The sequence below is a fragment of the Leptinotarsa decemlineata genome, unplaced genomic scaffold, assembly GCF_025532065.1.
Source record: "Leptinotarsa decemlineata unplaced genomic scaffold, Ldec_3_MD MMD2_tig00026375_RagTag_RagTag, whole genome shotgun sequence".
Classification (NCBI taxonomy): Eukaryota; Metazoa; Arthropoda; class Insecta; order Coleoptera; family Chrysomelidae; genus Leptinotarsa; species Leptinotarsa decemlineata.
The window spans coordinates 2267522-2286265 of NW_027412711.1; the positions used below are offsets into that span (position 1 = coordinate 2267522).

At 32.6% G+C, this 18744-nt stretch overlaps 1 protein-coding gene across 4 annotated transcripts in view; it reads right to left on the bottom strand.

Annotated features, from left to right (window-relative positions):
• Window positions 1-4875: 4875 nt before the first annotated feature.
• LOC111514183 (serine/threonine-protein phosphatase 2A regulatory subunit B'' subunit delta) overlaps window positions 4876-18744 on the bottom strand; it is a 372132-nt gene continuing 358263 nt past the window's right edge. For all 4 annotated transcript variants that reach the window (XM_074185478.1, XM_074185479.1, XM_074185481.1 and 1 more), the window contains one exon: window positions 4876-7297. In XM_074185478.1, coding sequence (XP_074041579.1) covers window positions 7189-7297 — 109 coding nt within the window. In that variant the 3' untranslated portion in view covers window positions 4876-7188. The remainder of the gene's footprint in view (window positions 7298-18744) is intronic.

Here is an 18744-nt window from a genome sequence, read left to right on the forward strand (position 1 = left end):
CGAGCAGTCTTTTGCAAAAGTTATCAAAAAATTTTTTTTAGAAAATTTCTATTTCGCAGTGTAAGACCCAGTAGAATAATTTCACAAGGAATAATTTTCACGTGGAGAGTTAGATTGGGACACTATAAACACTTTCTACTATATTTCGTCCGAGCAGTTGTTTGCGAAAGTTATCAAAAAATTTTTTTTAGAAAATTTCTTTTTCGCAGTGTAAGACCTAGTAGAATAATTTCACAAGGAATAATTTTCATGCATAATGAAGCAGTTTTATATTTCAATTACTGTACAAGTCGATTTTCTGCAACAAATATCAATTACGAGTTTTTATATATTTCTATAAGACAATATTCATTTCGCTGATAATACGGATACACGCCACTGGTCGTGTATCTGTATTATCAGCGCAGAACTTAATGCACTCAAACTTAATAATGCTTGGGAATTAATTGATAAACCTAATGATAGGAATATTGTAAAAAACAAGTGGGTTTTTAAGGTTAAAAAGGACCATGATGGTAAAATTGTTACTTATAAGGCTCGCTTAGTTGCCAAGGGTTTCACCCAAAAGCAAGGAGTCGATTATAATGAAACTTTCAGTCCTGTCATTAGATTTAGCAATTTGAGAATTTTATTTGCAATGACTGCTGAGTTAAATTTAGAAGCAGACCACCTAGACGTGCAAACTGCATTTCTGCATGGCAATATAGACGAAAATGTTTATATGTGCCAGCCTGAAGGTTTTGAAGAACCTAATTCTGAAAATATAGTTTGTTTGTTGAAAAAGGCTCTGTATGGTCTTAAGCAGTCCTCACGTTTATGGTATGAAAATGCTTATAATGTATTAATAAATATGGGTTACAAACAGTGTGAAATTGAACCTTGTTTGTTCTTCAAAATTTCGAAATTATCAATAGTAATTGTGGCTTTATATGTGGATGATTTCTTTCTATTTTATAATAATTTTGAGGAAGCTAATCTATTAAAGAGTGAGCTGAATAAAAACTTCAAAATTAAAGATTTAGGTCCAATTTCATATTGTCTAGGTATAAAGGTGGAAAGAAATCGATCAGAAAATAAATTGAAGCTAAGTCAAGAACAGTATATTTTAAAAATTTTGAAACGATTTCAAATGTTAGAGTGAAAACCAGTTAATACTCCTTTGGAACAAAACTTGAAGTTTTCGTTGGAGGGAGAATATTATGACTCTCCATATCAACAATTAATAGGGTCATTGATGAATTTAGCTGTATGCACCCGCCCTGATATTGCCTTTTCTATATCCTTTTTAAGTCAGTTTAATATTATTCATACTAAGGAACATTGGTTGGCTGCCAAGAGAGTTCTGAAGTACTTGAAGGGTACAATGGATGTAGGCATAGTTTTTAGGAAAACTGGTGATTGTATAACTGGTTTTGTAGATTCGGACTGGGCTAATGACCAAACGGATAGAAAATCTTATTATGGTTATATTTTTTCTCTTGCTAATGGCCCGATTTGTTGGGAAAGTCAAAAACAGAAATCCTTGGCCCTTAGCTCAACCGAAGCTGAATATATAGGAATTTGTGAAGCATCAAAAGAGTGTATGTACTTGAAATCTTTATTATCTCATCTCATCTTTTCAAAAGATTTAGCATTATTAAACCAGTCTGACAACATAGATGTTAACGTGGTCTATATTTTTCAACTGAACAAACACCTATTGAGCTTAATATTTGTTCACAGATCCCAAAACAATGACTGATATGCTGAAATTGAGGTACTATGTATCCAGCATCATAGCTGATATGATGCGAATTTTCACCAACTGTAATATTTATAACTCACCTGAAACCGAATACTACCAGTGTGCGGAAAATTTACAGCAGTACTTTCAAACACAAATTTAAGAAATTGGTTAATGGGACAGATAAAAAAGAATGAACATGTTTTGTGTTACTAGGAAATATTTGTGTATAATCAGGTAACTGATTATACACTATATGATTTCAGTAAAAGTTGTCAAACTAATGAAATAAATATACATTGATCCCAACATGAAAAAAATCATCGATACATCTTTTGAGTTATAGAAGTGCGTAAAATAGCAAAAATTTTAATTTAATTTAAAAATGGAGATCGCAATGAAAAATATAATCATCAGATAATTTCCATTCTTCCTATTATATTAATATTCATTGAAAAATTGAACAATAGATTATTAGAATATTTAAAAAAATATTGATTTTCTTTATAGTAGACGATATGGTTTTCACAGGTTGAGTGATACAGAGTATTGGATATGGTATACAATATCCAACTTCAATTAAAGTCAAATAGTGTTTGTGGTATGTTATCAGTTGATTTCCGGAAGGCATCCGATACAGTGAATCATAATATTCTTCTACAAAAGTTGAACCTTATTGGCTTTGAGGAATAGTACTAAAATGGTTTCAAAATTATCTTAGCAACAGAAAGCAGTGACTTATATACAGAAAAAAAAATCATTGAAAACCATCAAGTGTGGATATAGGAATGTAGGCTTTCATGGCTGGCGTCAATGTTTTGATTGGCTTCATCAATCAAAATATCGAGTGTGGAGTTCGTCAAGGTTCTGTTTTAGGTCCAACTCTAATTCTAATTTACACCATTTCTATGTCGTTTCATCAGTCATCTTGCTGATGACATAACCCTCATTGACTTTTATGAAAATACCATATTAGGGGGCTGTGAGAGATCATAATACTAGTTATCTTTCTGATGGGAATTTCTCGAGTTGCATTTAAATTTTGATAAATCTTGCAATGCGGTTATATCTAGAACAAATTCAGCTAACAAAACTTTTTTCCTTAATTTCAATAATAATTTGATGAAATTTAAAAAAGGATTAAACTTTTAGGCTTATACTCAGATAAGAATTCATCATGGAATTCACATATCAGTCAACTTGGAAAGGAAATTGCACCTCTTGTAGGTATATTTTATGAAATGAGAAATATAATTCCATTTGAATATTTGAAAACACTTTTTTTACTTCAATTTATTCGAATTTTAAATACCTAACATCAGTTTGGGCAACAGCTGATTTCTCTAATATGAAACCTTTTATGAGAGAAAGGACCTGCGATCCATATAATGTTGAAATAATAAATAAAATTCAGTACTAAGTTTTGAAGAAATCAATTCAATTTATAATCATAAAGTGTCACACAAAATATAGTTTCACAACCATACAAAGGCAAATTTGGTAAAAAAATGTATTTTTTATGACGGAGATAACTTATGTAAATAAGTTCCTGTTATGTGGTTTTCACTGAATTTATCTTTTTAAAAATAAACTTTATTGAACACAAATTTGAATTACAATAAAGATAGTTTACAAAATGTGGTTCAAGATTCAACTACCATGGATAGTCGTGAAGTTATTCAAGAATGTGGCGTTCTCTTGTCCTCCCATATTTATAGGATCAGGAACTGTAGATGTGCGTTTCTTTGAATATTCTAGAAAAGCCTTGAAAATGTGCTGAATATGCTGAGTCTTTCCTGGGTAGCTGCGTAGTGACTGATGCAATACTTTGTTATTATGGAGCAATCCATTGACAAAGGGTGCATTGGTTTTTCTAATATAGCATTCCTAACAATATAAATAAATTGAATAATAAGATATTCAAAACATAACTAAAAGAATATGTTTTGAAATTGACTAACAATTTTGTAGATTTAAATATTTAGATTTTTTGTATTATTCTCAGTATATTTTTTTCAATTTGTGCTTACATTATCCCTGCTGTAAAAATATAATGTTTCTTGGGACTAATGAAATTACTATTTTTCAAAAACAAATTTTATAAAACGTGTGTGATATCAATTTGGTCTTTGCAAGTCTAACAGTTACTAAGCAAAGCACTGAACATTCAAGAATAGTTTACATCATTTTCCTAAATTGTGACCTTAAAATAATTTATGAATTGCAAGTTTGCAAAGTGGTTCTGCAGCATTAATAGTGATTATTTATTTATAATTCTGGAAGATTTATTCAGCTTTTTTCTTGTATGTAAGATATGGTTATAGTTGTCAGTTTTAGGGATTATTGATCATACAGCACTACAAGAAGATTTTATACTCGTGTAGATCAGTCATGTTCACTAAAATTTGAACTCGCACAGTTTTCTACTTTTGAAGGTTGTCTATTGTAGGGGGCGACAGCTATCTAATGAAAAAACAGATTTTTTTTATCAATAGCTATTGCAGTGAACACTATTAGCAATACTTTTGAATTCAGAATTTGTCAAGATGAATCGATACATGAAATACATGCATTGCTAACTTTTACACACATACACCACCTTAACCCTTTTCTGAAGAATAGATGAAGAATTTATTAGGTTTTGAGAGTTCCTAACCCAAATTAATGAAAATGCATTCAAACAACACAAATTACTTATTCATTCCTGAAACATATTTTAAAAAATTTGATATAGCTCTTATGGCATAGCAATTTGAGTTTTTTTACATAATTAAGTAATGTGATAAAGTTTGTTAAATAAATGGAAGTCTAATTTCATGTTACTGGTTTGAAATCAATAATTTTGTAATCTAAAAAGCATTTAAAAATAAATATATTGGTTTTAGATATGTTTAAAGATAGATAGTCCACATCACACCATTCTTTGGCTTTTGATAAACCCTTCCACACATTATTTTGTAAAATATTTGGGTTATCTTTATGCCACAGAATGGCTGCTTCATATCCAAAACTTGGGAATTTTTCTTCAATGTTAGTTGAGGCAAGAAAGTCGGTTGTTTCCAGAGAAATACTTACTTGCATTTTTTAAAACGACCTGCCCTTGTTATTTACTCAGGGGACTATGTAAGATAACAAAAAATCGACCAAAAAAATTATAAACAAGAGAAAACCATTAATATATTAAGTGAACTACAATGATAAAACAACTTTTATACAATGTTACATAATTCGATAAATACATATGAATAATAAAAATGACTAGTCAATTCATACTATTAAAAGTTAAATAAATTTGTTAAATAAACTATACTATACAAATCCAACAATTAGCTCTGCATGATATTCTTAAAGAAACCATTGATTGAAAAACAAATCAATGTCATTTACACTAAAGCTATGATTTCGCTGTACGTTATTGACATATAAAATATCTTTGAAATAAGAATGATGAAAAGTTTTCATACATTTTTTTATATTTATGAGATTCATGGACTGATAAATTTTTTTTGGGCTATAAAATATCAATTGTTCCTGACAAAATATTATTAACTACTCTAGCTCTCGTATCTCAGCATTTAGCAAAAATTTCCTATGAAACTAAATGAAATACCTTTTAGCAAATCAAAAAAATATTTAATTCCTACTGCTTTGAGTACCATGTAACCGAGATTATTTGAAAAGATAGTCAAAGGATAAAATGATAGTCCTGAAAATCAGTTGGTAGGGAATGTTGATAAGACAAGTGACGGAATTGGTTGATACTTGATGAAAATCTATAATATGAGACTTTCACTAAACAGTTTACAAAGCCGCAACATATGTTTTGCTTCACAATAGCTTCCTTCGGCGTGTTCATACTAGAAGTAGTAGAATAGTATATACGCCTGAGGAAGCCTTATATAGTGAATCGTGTTGAGGTTTTGTATACTGTTCAGTGAAATTCTCACATGAAGTGTAGAATTTGCTAATTTAAACCTCAATTAAATGTTTCCCTCAGTAATATTTTTTATTGTTTCCTGCATCTGGACTAGTCTCTTGGAACTCAATAATGAGTCAGATTTATCAGAACACATGGACAACTGCTAAGAACTTCTCAATAGCAGTACAGATGTTTGCAAAAAAAGTGAATGTCAATTTCAAATAAGTCAGAAATGAATATTACTGGAGTTTCTTCCTAACACCAAATCGTTATTTTTAACAACCCGACACGTATTTTGATCACCAAGTAATCATCTTCAAGAGGAAGATTAAGTTTAATCTTCCTCTTGAAGATGAAACACGTGTTGGGGTGTTAAAAATAACGATTTGGTGTTGGCAAGAAACTCCAGTAATATCCATTACTACACCAAAGATTCCAAGTAGTGCATCATAAGTCAGAAATGTAAAAAAATACAAAATATATTTCAAAACATATTCTATTCAACATCTAACTTTTTCAGTGAGTTTGATAACATCTGTGGTGTTGAATCATGAATGCTTTGTGTTTGAGCTCTGGTTGCCATCTTTCTCCCTGATTTCAAAACTATAAATTCTATCAATATGTTTCCTCCAACCAAATTTTCGGCAAGCCTGTTCATTCCCTACTAACTGGTCTAAAACTAAAGAAAAACTTCAAAGCTTACATCTGTGAATAAACAACATACAATTTTCTATTCTAATACTTGACAACAGTTTACGTACGTACAAAATACTTTCTGCTTCAAATATAAAGATCACACTGGATAACATGGTTTAGTGAAATTTATTCCAATGGAATTTTTTTTGCATTTTCTCAATAAATTTTTCACTTGGTGCCTAATAAATTTCTTTAAAGGCTACCACTATCATAAGGTACTTGTAATTTTAAATTTATATCAATGAAAGATCATTACTTTGCTAGTTTGCAGGCTGTTTTATAATTGTTGGAACCGCAAAAAACGGATCAGTTGAAATATAATATTTCCAAAATACTAATTTATGAGTATTAGTAAATATTCTTAATAATAGAGTAGGATCTACTTGAAAAAAGCTACTGGGATTTTCTAACTCCTATTACTTGCTAGGTATATCAAACTTTTCATTCGTCACTACATTTTGTCTTGTTTTCTTTGAAAAACTATATAAGTTCCATTAATTTTCGTCCACCTTACTCTAGCTATGCTTTACTTAGAAATAATATAAAACATTCATCTTTTTGAATCTCATTCATTCTGAATGAGATTCAAAGTATTTTGGATTTGTACCTGATGAAGTCTAAGCAAAAGATAAAAAACACCATAATAGACAAATAAAATCTTTGTTAAAAAATCTCAGTTTATAAGTTTTTGAATTGAGGTCCTTGCGAAGAATTCTTCAAATATTTCTCCTCTATTTCCTGACCACAAAAACTTCTGATGGTTTTGCCCTACTACTAAGTGTGGGGAGATACTCAATTTTACGAAGACTAGATTAATTATTTAGTGATGTTAAACATGGGTACAGTCATGCTAAATGCTACATTCATCGCTGTCATCTGTTAGTTCTGCAGGGTCATCCTCGTCAAATGCTCCATCTAAGTGCTGTGAAAGGAGATCTTCATTCCCCTCATCGTATGAGCTGAAAATTATTCAAGAATTTGGATGATTCATTCAAGATTAATCTTTTTTATTGAAGAAGGTCACAGGAGTTAACTGCTTTCAATATACAATTGCAAACGCAAAACAAACCTTGAATACCATAATGAACAGAAAAATAGCTGTAGGTAATTGCGAACATTTGATGGTCAAAATTACTTTAGGACAAACAACTCAATATGAATCATTATATCTTTATAATTTAATATTGAAAGATAGATCCGGAACCTCTGGTGTAGAATTAATCCAAAACATCACTCCCTCAAACATCAGAACTGCAATCCCACACAGCACTAGATATTCATGGAATATTCCCTGTATATCATAAAACGAACGTATATATTCCAAATATTCATAGAATATTCTTGGAATATATACATGCCTTTAGAATATTCATAGAATATGCTTGAATGAATATGGCAGGATTATTCCCGAAAGAATGTGCATAGAATGTCTATAAATGGATTATTCTCCCTTAAATATTCTAAGAATATTGTCGATCGAATATACTATATGGTATATTCTTAGAATATATCCCCACGGTATATTTTAGAATATTTGGAATTTTGAATTATCTTATAATAACGTATTCAAATAATTCAATATTTTATTAATAAGAAAAATATTTGAAGATCTTAATCGAATGCATAACCTATTGTATATAACCCTGATAGTGTTAACCAGTTTTTGAACTCAACGTGAAGATTCTGGATGAATTGCTCCAACAGCAACTGTTGGAAACGACAAAAAAATTTGAATGGGCCAATAAATGAACCAATTGCATCAATAAATTGGTTAATTCTCATCCTATTTGTCTTTTTGTATTTGAAATTATTTAATTACAAAGCGAAAAATCCTGGAAACAGAGAAATGGGGAAGTGAAGAATTGGAGTAAACGTTTCTCATTGGTCAATTGAAGAGTAGCGCGCGACAGTCGAATAAGCTCTGTGGAAGCGGCTGTCCCTTAATGCTGGTACCTTTGCGTTAAGTTCGACATTTGATTCAACATGGCAGTTGACGTGGCAGGTTCGCGTGTGTAATGCATGGTGTGTTGGTGTTATGAGTTTCGTTCCTGATGTGGTGGCGGACGGATGTGTTGACAGCGACCGTCCACAAAGAAGGCACGCGGACGCCATTGTTGGGGACGAAGCTCAGTTTGTGTTGTGCATGTCTGCCGTCATAGAACGTGCTAGCATCAATTTCAAAGTTATCTGTGAACGTTTATAAGTGTTGTAAAGAAACAGCACTCCCATTCACGCCGGTTGGAGGCCGGGGTGGACCGGATGTCCACGTGGGAGTGTTACAGTGGATTATATAACTCCTGTCCCCATTCACGCCGGTTGGAGGCCGGGGTGGACCGGATGTCCACGTGGAGACAGGATTTTAATATTTTAATGTGTGGAATACGTAAAAAATTTGGAAGTTTCTAAAAACTTTTTAAGTGTTTTTTTATACAATAGAAAAAAAAAAGTTAGAAAAAAAAGGGGTGACAGCATTGCTGCGTGCAAGACAGCTGCGCCCCCTCGAATCGAGCTGGCTAAATGCGCCTAATGGAAGCAAAAGCCAAGAATTTTTAAGTGAAGTGAAGTGTTGGTGTTATTATCAAAGTATAATTCTGTCACGTTCAGTATACCATTTATAATTTGGGGTTGTCCAATTTGCAGTACAGCGAATAGTTTGATTTTGGATCTTCAAACAGGAGAGTTGCATATATTCAGTCTTGAAGAAAAGTAAGTAAAATGCAATAATATCGATAGTAAAGTCATGGTGATTAACCTACTATACCTCATTTTAGGTTCGAGGAGAGTTGGTGTGTGGGATTTGTTGGTTTGACTAAGTACATGTTTGAACTAGAGTGATTTCAATAGAGAAAAGTAAGTGAATGACACATTCTTTTGTATCATTTGTTTTAATAATTTTTATCACTCGTTTTAAAGATAGTATCAATTTGCCCAAAAGGAAACAGAGTGGTACCTCGTACAGGCAGGTGCGCCAAGGAACTGAAAACATAATGAGTACTTTTCAACAAGACAATGCAAGTTGCTCTCCAAGTCATAAAATGTTTTAAATGTTCATGAATAACCTATGCGAAAAATATTTTTTTTGATTTTTATTCCAGTTTTATTGTGCCACTTTCAAATAGTGATAATGAACGTTGATGTACATTTTGTTCCAGGTATTCCTATTGAAACACTGGCTGATGCATTGTTGGACAAATATAAGGAAAACTATTCTGGTGAGCAAAGTTTGGATAACTTTGAGTAAGTGAAATTCATTTTATTCAGTGAATAAATATTTTGAATTAGATTTTTTTATTTTTAATGTTGGTTGAAACGTCAAATATTTCAGTGTATATTGTTTTTAAAATATATTTGTTTATGAATATTATGTGTTTTATTACTTGAGTGAATCTTGCATCAAAATGCAATATATACATGCCTAATAGCGTTTACTCGTCACATTCTTGGAATATTCCAAATATTCCTAGAATATTCATAAAATATATTTGAAGAATATTCTATGGTGTTTCCCTGTTGTATATTCCTACAATAAACTAAGAATATCCTGAATATTTTATGAATATTCCTCGGGTTCAATTCCTGGAATATTCTTAATAGAATATACCTTACATATTCTAAGAATATTATAAGATATTCCAAGAATATTCCCAAGGAATATTCTTAAAATATATCAAAGGTTCGCCAGGAGCACTTCCAGGAAATATTCTCCAGAAGATATATATTTCCATGGCATATTCATAGCATAATACAATATCCTCAAATGTATATTCATGAAATATACCTGGAATATCTATTGCTATGTGGGATACTCTTTCCAATGCGTGTTTTACCAACCAAGTTAGCGTCTTCAGGAGATGAATTGAGTTTCATCTCCGGGAGACAAGAGTATTACTTCTCGATGCGCATTTCACCAATAAAATTAGTCTTTAGAAGATGAAGTTAAATTATTTTGCAGTTGTTATGTTGGGAATAGTTCTTGTTTTGGATTTAATTACGTTTTCATTTTTTTCCATTCTAGTTTCAATTTATACATCAAACTGATGCCAAGAAGATTTGGAAGATTAATCCACTATCACTATAAAAAGTTGCAGAATATTTGACTGTTTCATTATAGTACTAAATATGAACGTCAAATTTATTAATCTAGATTTTTGTAATGAACACACGGTTTTTTGAAACTCCAAGATTTTGACCAAATTATTAGATTCTCAAATAAAGTTTTGTCTTACCGAAATTTCATCGACATTGATAAAAATGAAAGCAACTCGACTTTTACTTAAAAAAAACAACATTTCAAAATCAACAACACTAAAAAAATTTAATGAAATTGGAGAAAAGATAAATATAAACGAAAGTATGAATCGGATTTCCTGACAGTGCCAATTTGGTTTGGGAAACACACGTCGAGAAAAGTGTCACAGTTGTATCGTATGAGCAGTGTTTCTATCGGAGATTCATTTCCCGCCAAATACGGGATTGAAATATTTGCAATGTACGATGCGAAACTGTACTACACTTCAAATATGTAAGTGAATGTGGCCGACAGGCCGATGGGCCGTTCTCAGTAGATAATTCAGGCAAAGAATTTGTCAAAAGATTATGTGAGCCAATACAAGGTTCTGGGCGCAACATAACATTAGATAATTGGTTTACCAGTATCCCTCTTATCGCCACTTAAAAAAAAGATTTCTCATTGACGGTTGTTGGAACAATAAGAAAAAACAAACGAGAATTATATCCTGAGTTACTCCAGCCATCTCGTCCAATAAATTTTAGCATGTTTGCTTTTAGTGACACATGTACATGTCGTATATTAAAAAAATAAATAAAATGGTGATACTAGCACCAATTTTGCAAGACGATGATGAGATAACATATTAACATATCACAATAAATATAAATGTGGAGTAGATGTGGTAGAAGGGGGACAAGAGTATTACTTTTCGATAAGTCGAGCTTTGCTCGACGTATAACACCTCAAGAAAAACGCAAAGATGGCCAATGGTAATTTTTCATACCATTCTAAATATCGTTGGAATTAATTCTTTAGTGATTTATATGGCCAACAATCCAGAGAAAGAAAAAATAGTGTGAAGAAATTTTTAAAAAAAGAGCTTCTCTCCAACTCCTGATCCAATAACATAACCTAAAAAAAAGTTTTGGTGGTGCAGCCAGGTAACGACCGAGTCGTCTTGTCAAGAGCGGGGTACCTTATGAAACTGTCTTGTACCAAATTCTTGAGCGGCGTACGCAGAATCTGTCTCAGGTGGAGGAACACCCCCCATGAGCAGGTTAGCAAACGTTTGCGCTCAAGTGATGATTCACCAAAACCAGAGGCGAAAAAGCCCTACACGGTTAAATCTAAGGCATCGTCAGGTGTAGCTGACGTGCAAAAACCCTCATATGGGAATGTTATCGCGGGTATCAAGGTGGGAATCTTGCACTTTGACTATCCGACTACCTCATTAACGATGAAACAGCAGATAATATACTTTGTGCCTTCCCCGCTGGGGACCGAATCAGGTTTTTAGAGTTCGGCAGAGCCGTACTCTTACTATCTGACCTGAAAGACCATTCACCATACAAACTAATCGGTTTCGTTGAGAAGGTGGGTTTATTTGGTCGAGTGTGAATAGGTGTGAGCCACAATAAACCCTTGCGGGTTGCGGTGGAGGATCGAATATACCCACTCACTTTGGACCTAACCTAAACCTACTCTATCGTTTCAACGTGTGATTCTTCAATGTGTATAGGGTGTCTCGAAATACGTCATTCAAGAAAAAAACATGACAGTTCAACGGGCTCTATAGTTTTAACGTGTGATTCTTCAATGTGTACAGGAGGTCTCAAATTACTACGTTTAAGAAACATGACAGATTAACAGGGGTAAAGCGTTTCAACGTGCAATCCCAATGAGAAACAACGTATTTATATTCAAATTTGTTGTGGAGTTCGGAAATAGGTCAATGGGGGAGTAGAGTATTCAGCAATGCCATTTCCAAATTCATAGTTTTACATGCTTTTCAACCGTTTTCGTGTCTGGGTCTTAACATTTCAACACCCGATCCTTCAATGTGTACAGGGTGCTTCAAAATACGTCGTTTAAGAAACATGGTAGTTTAACTGGAGTGTAGCATTTCAACTTGTTATCCCAATAAGAAACGTATTTGTATTCAAAAATGTTGTGGCGAGAAACAGCATGACAGGCCCTAACGTTTCAACGAGGCCCTAACGTTTTAACGTCCGGTCATATGTACAGGGTGACTCAAAATACATCAAGAAAAAAACATGACGGCAATGTGTACAAGGTGCGACAAAATGCATTATTTGAGAAAAACATGGCAGTTTTCCGGGGCTCTTACATTGCAACGTGTGATCGCTCAATGTGTATAGGGTGCGTCAAAATACATCACTTAACAAAAAAATATGAGGTCAATGTGTACAAAGTGTGGAAAAATTCATCATTTAAAAAACATGATAGTTTAACGGGACTCTAACGTTTGAACGTGCGATCCGCCCCCCAATTTTCTAATGAGGAACGCATAGAGTGTGTGACTCTATTTGTCGTTCATCGATGTTTTTGCTAACCAAGTTGACATCATCAGGAGATGACAAAGGAAAAAACATAGATGGAATGCGCAACATGAAGGGTTAGGAATACGGCACGACTAGGAGGACCTAAAGTTTTAACGTGCGATCCGACATGCCAGAAGGGCACTGAGCCGCATCTTCGCAAACCAAACTAGCATCATCAGGAATAGTTAACCAGATGTTGGTAAACAACATAAACATTAATATAAGGTGTTGTAATATCAATTGTCATTTATGATCTCTAACTAAGTTGGCATCGTCAGGAGATGAAGAACTAACAACCATTTGATCTCATCAGTTGTCATGTGCGTATCGAAAATTTCACAAAAATATAATGCGATAAAACATAAATTTTTGTCGCGAAAACACGCATGAAAATTTCTTTAAAATATAATGCGTTGAAAAGGTAATTTTTGTCACTTTAATCGCAACGAAAAAAATGTATGCAAAATAATGCAGAATTGACATGAGAATCGCTTCAAAAAAATATTAAAAATAAAGTGCGATAAGACGCTCATTTCCGTCGCTATAATCGCATGAAATATTTAGCAGAATTTCAATGTGTTGAAACAATCATTCAGTAACAAACTTCAGTCGTTTCGAAAAAACGTTGTTTTATTGCTATATTTTTTCCAAAAAATATAAACGCATATACAGAATGAATTAGTGTTTCAAAATACGCCTTAAGATAAATTACGCATGAAAGAAAGACAGTAAACCGTTTATGATATGAACTATCATCGAAATTTCTTTAGACCTAGAGAAAAATGAAATTCCATGAGATATTTTGAGTTTACTTGAAAGAAAGAGTCTTTATGATATAAAGTGAAGTAACTTATGTTGAATATCTTTTTTTGTTGTTCAAACCATCGATTGGAAAAAACTTGGAAAAATGAAATATCGAGTCGTACGACTTTTTGTAGTTTATCAATAGTATTCAAAAGTTCGAAACGATTTCCTTCAGATCGTTTACAGTGCGGCTTATTTGAAGCGTACTATCATTTTGTTATTTATGGTGTTTCGCTAATCAAAATTTTGGACACTTCAACCACTTCGAAAAAACGCATTTTTATTACTACAAAAAAATATTAAACGCATATACTGAGTGACTTGGTGTTTCAAAATGCGCTTCAAAACGATTAACTCATAGCAGAAAGACAGTAATACGTTTATGATAGAAACCCAAATCGAATTTCCATAAGACATTTGACGTGTAATTAAAAAAAAGATCCTAGAGTGAGGAATTTATGTCAAATTCATTGAGTTGATTTTCATGTGTGAAGTAGGTATATGACATCGTTGCATATGTTTCAGAGGACTTCGTGTCATGGAGTTGTGTTTTATGATACAGAGCGTCTTAGATTGAATAAACTTTTGTTGAAAATATATACAGAAGGGCTAATTCGTTTGTTCGCTCGGTATACAAGGCGTATATGATAGTGCCTAAAAACAAGGTATAATATATATATAAACATAAATAGTATAGAATATAATTGAGAACAATTGAATAACGAATGCGGTGGTACGTCAGTCATATAATAAATACCTATAGTTTGAAAAACTAAAAAACAAGCTTTTAAAGAACATCGAATTAAAAAGTTAATTTTTTTTTAAATAAGCTTAAAACAATAACGAACGAAAAATACTAGTATTATTGTGGAAAAAGCGACGGGCGCTTGATATACAAAAAATATGGCACAAACCGACACGCTTTTTTCACAGTAATACTAGTATTTTTTGTTCGTTATTGTTTTAAGCTTATTTAAAAAACAAATTATTTTTAACTTTTTAGTTCCATGTTTTTTAAAAGCGTGTTTTTTGTTATTTTGAACTATATTTGTTTTTCGTTTTTTAGTTTTGTATGCTATAAAAGCATGTTTTTTAGTCTTTTCAAACTATATTTATTTCATCTAAACTTTAGGATCAATCACCCGTATATTGTTTAGAAAAATGACCATTGATATTTTCCGATTCCGGAGAGGGGCCTGAAAATCAGCTACCAAGCCCAAGGCAGCAGGCGCGCATATTTTTTTCAAATGAGGAAATACATGTAAAGTGAGTTCGAATTATATCAAGGAGGTTACGTATATATACGTACGTATATCTGCCCGCGAATAGATCAAGCAATAATGTCGATATATCAAGGAGGCAGCGCCATCTGCCCGCGAATAGATCCAAGCAAGGAGAGTTACAAACAAATATGCATACATACATGTGAGGCTAATAAAAGCGTGTTAATTAAAAAAACAATTGCAATTTCGTCATCGCTTCCTAACTGAATTGTTTTTCTTCGCCGCTATGTCTCAATCCAAGTACAATTTCGTGTGTTACGGTGTTGAGAAAATTCGTACCTACGTTTCCATGATGATCCCACAATTCGTCTTTGTCCAAATGAATTTCTCTACATTAATCATTCAGAGGCAGGTGAGCATGAGATAAAATTATCCCAGGTTTTCTGATAGACGCGAAACGAACATATTTGAAATTGCAAATTTTCGAAGCAGTTGAACCCTGTCCAGGGTTCAGAATAGTTTCTTTTATTGAGCGAAATTTATCAACTGTGAGACATCGAAGTTCACGCATATGCCTTTTTCCTTGAAAACAATTTAAAAATATTGTTCTCCAGTACTTCAGAGGCTGAAATTGTTATTTTTCAGAATTGGCTGATAGGATCCTCAAAAATGAAAAAATGTTGGATAGATAATTGAAAAACCTATCAAGCAGAATATTTCAAGACCCCCTTTTTCAATGGTGCAGAATATGCACGTTGTAAGAGTTCATTTATGAATTTTTCTACAAAATTCTACAAAAACCTATTTAATTCCTGAGGGTTTTTCAAAATTTCCGGTATATCATGTTTCTTTTCAGGTATGAATTTGTTAGACTTGAGAGTTTTCCACATGTCCTTTGGTGAAGTGTTATCAAATTCATGGGCGAAATAAGCGTTTTTTCTCTTTTAATAGCCTGATTGATTAGATTATGCATTTGCCCATAGAAATCCAAGTGCCTTTGTAATTTTGTTCTCTTAAATTTTGCCAGGAGCTGTTTCCCTTTCAGCAATCATTAGCTTTATCACATCCGTCAGTCATGGAGCTTTCGGTTTCGTTACTTTGGAAGTAGTCAATAACATATGCCAATGCATATGTTTATCAAGTAAGTTATTCAAACAATTTACCAAATATGTAACTTTCTCTTCAATACTTTTTTGGTCATATATTTAAAAAAATTAAGTATTGGACATATCTACCTGAAAAAGATCTTGGTTAGGTTAAGTTAGGTGTGAAGCGCCTGTATGTACAGATTTTGGGGTCCTGTTGCTTTTCACATACTCTCAACTTACAATATATTATATCGTGATCACTTCCCTCTTGTACTATACAGTCCAAAAGACTTGCCGACTGTAACCCTAGTAGGAACATCCATCAACTGACAAAGATTCAGTGTATTCATTATTGAGTAGTGTGTTAGTTCTCACCAGGTGTGGACGTGTTTATCGGCTCTGCCCATAGTGGTGTTTTTCAATCAATAATACTTAGTATTTCTATTTAGAAAATTCACAGTGTTTGAAGTAAAACAAAAGCGAATCAAATTCAAATCATCTAATTATGTCTAATAATAAAAAGTGTAAGGCATGCGAGCAAGTTTGTTCCAAAAAGTCGCCAGGTCTTCAGTGTGCAGGTTTTTGCGGTAATTGTTTTCATGCAAATTCTAAATGCTCCGATATATCGAGAGCCCAACTCGGACTCATTAACAGTCTACCTGGTAATCGATGGGAGTGTATCGACTGTAGATCCGATGAGCAAGGCCGAATCCGAACTCGTAGCTATACCCAGCAACAAGTAGGATCTAAATCAGCTGATCGGCGTTCTCTCCTTATACAGGACATCGAATTATCGGAATTAGATTCAGAAGAGGATATTTCAAACGAAGACAAAACCTCCGGGTTCAATATTCTGCTTAAAGAGATGAGAGATCTTCGCAAATCGGTTGAGTTTTGTTCCAACAAAATATCAGATTTTGAAAAAAAGTTATCAAAACTTGATAATTATTTTAAAGCTACGGATCAATTAAAATAAGAAAATAATCAGCTCAAATCTGAGATGAAAGATTTACGTAAAAAAGTCGAACATCTAGAACAAATTAATAAAGCAAATAATGTTGAAATCCATGATATTCCAGAGAAGAAAGGAGAAAATTTATTCGTCTTGTTCAATAAGATAGCTAATTTTTTGAATCTTCCTTATACCGAGGAAGTAATCAATACAATCTACAGAACACAAACCCGGACCGAAAAAAAACCTAAGAATATTGTCATTCAATTTCTTTCCAAGCGTAGCCGTGACAGTTTTCTAAATGCAGCTAGATTGTTACGTAAGCAAGATGAATACAAGTATGAATTTATACTGGATGGTGTATCCCAAAAATTTTTCATCAACGAACATTTGGCAACTCATACGAAAATACTTTTCAAAGAAGTTCGGGAAAAACTTAAGCAAGATAAAAATTGTAAATTCATATGGGTTCAAAACGGAAATATTTTGGCAAGGAAGAATGAAACATCAAAAATAAAACAAATTTCCTGTCTTCAAGACCTGAACTTGATTTAACTTTATGGTATATCTCGAATAATATCGCTTTTGAAATTTAAAAATGGCTTCTTTAAGTATAGTTTATCAAAACGTTCGTGGGTTAAGAACTAAACTTCCAGAATTCAATCTTAACACATGTGTCAATAATCTAGATATTTTGTGTATAACAGAATCATGGCTAAATAATGAAATTTATGATCATGAGGTTGTGGACACTAATAATTACATCGTGTTTCGTCGAGACCGTGACACAAGGAAATTGGATGGCGGTGGAGTGTTCATCGCAGTGAAAAATAAGTTTAAAACGTCCATTGTCACTGAATACTTAAGTGAGGCAGAAGCTTTCTTTCGCAAATTTTTCATCAAAACTCGATTTCCTTGTCCTAAATGAAGGAGATATATTTCTTCTTTGTGGTGATTTTAATTCAAGTACAACAAATTGGGCTAATGCGAAAAACTTCTTGATAGCGTCAAATGTAGATAGAAAATATTCGGATTTAATTGATACCTTTTCATTTAAAAATCTTATGCAATTTAACTCAGTTTGAAATTTGAACGGTAAACTTTTGGATTTGATTCTTTGCAATAAATTTAATATTTCTAATTTACAACAATGCTCTTGTCCACTCGTAAAAGAGGACACTCATCATCCTTGCATAGAATTTTTATTTGAAGTTTCATATTCTAGGCAATTGAAACCGGTATCGTCGTTATTCTTAAATTTTAAAAAAGCGAACTATACTCGAATCAACGACTCTCTTGCTGATATTTCTTGGAAAGATATCTTAAATACCGGTTCAGTTGATTCCTCCGTTCAGAAATTCAACTGTATTGTAAATAAATTAATTGATCAAAACGTTCCAAAAATTTTTAAAAGTAGACAGTTTCCTTCATACTATTCTGCCTCAACTATTAAAGTAATAAAAGAAAAAAATAAGTTTCACAAAAAATGGAAAATGTATAAAAACTTAAATGATTCAAATTCATTCACGCTTCTCCGTGCTAGATCAAAAGCATTAATAAAGAGAGATTTCGACAATTACATTTTAAATGTTGAGGCTGACGTAGTAAATAATCCCAAACGTTTTTGGAACTTTTCATCAATTAAAAAGCACTCGGTCAGCAAGATTCCCCACAAAATGCAGTTAAATAATCATGAAGCAAAAAATGGTCATGAGATATCAAATTTATTTTCAAAATTCTTCAAAAGCGTCTTTGTTGATAAACAA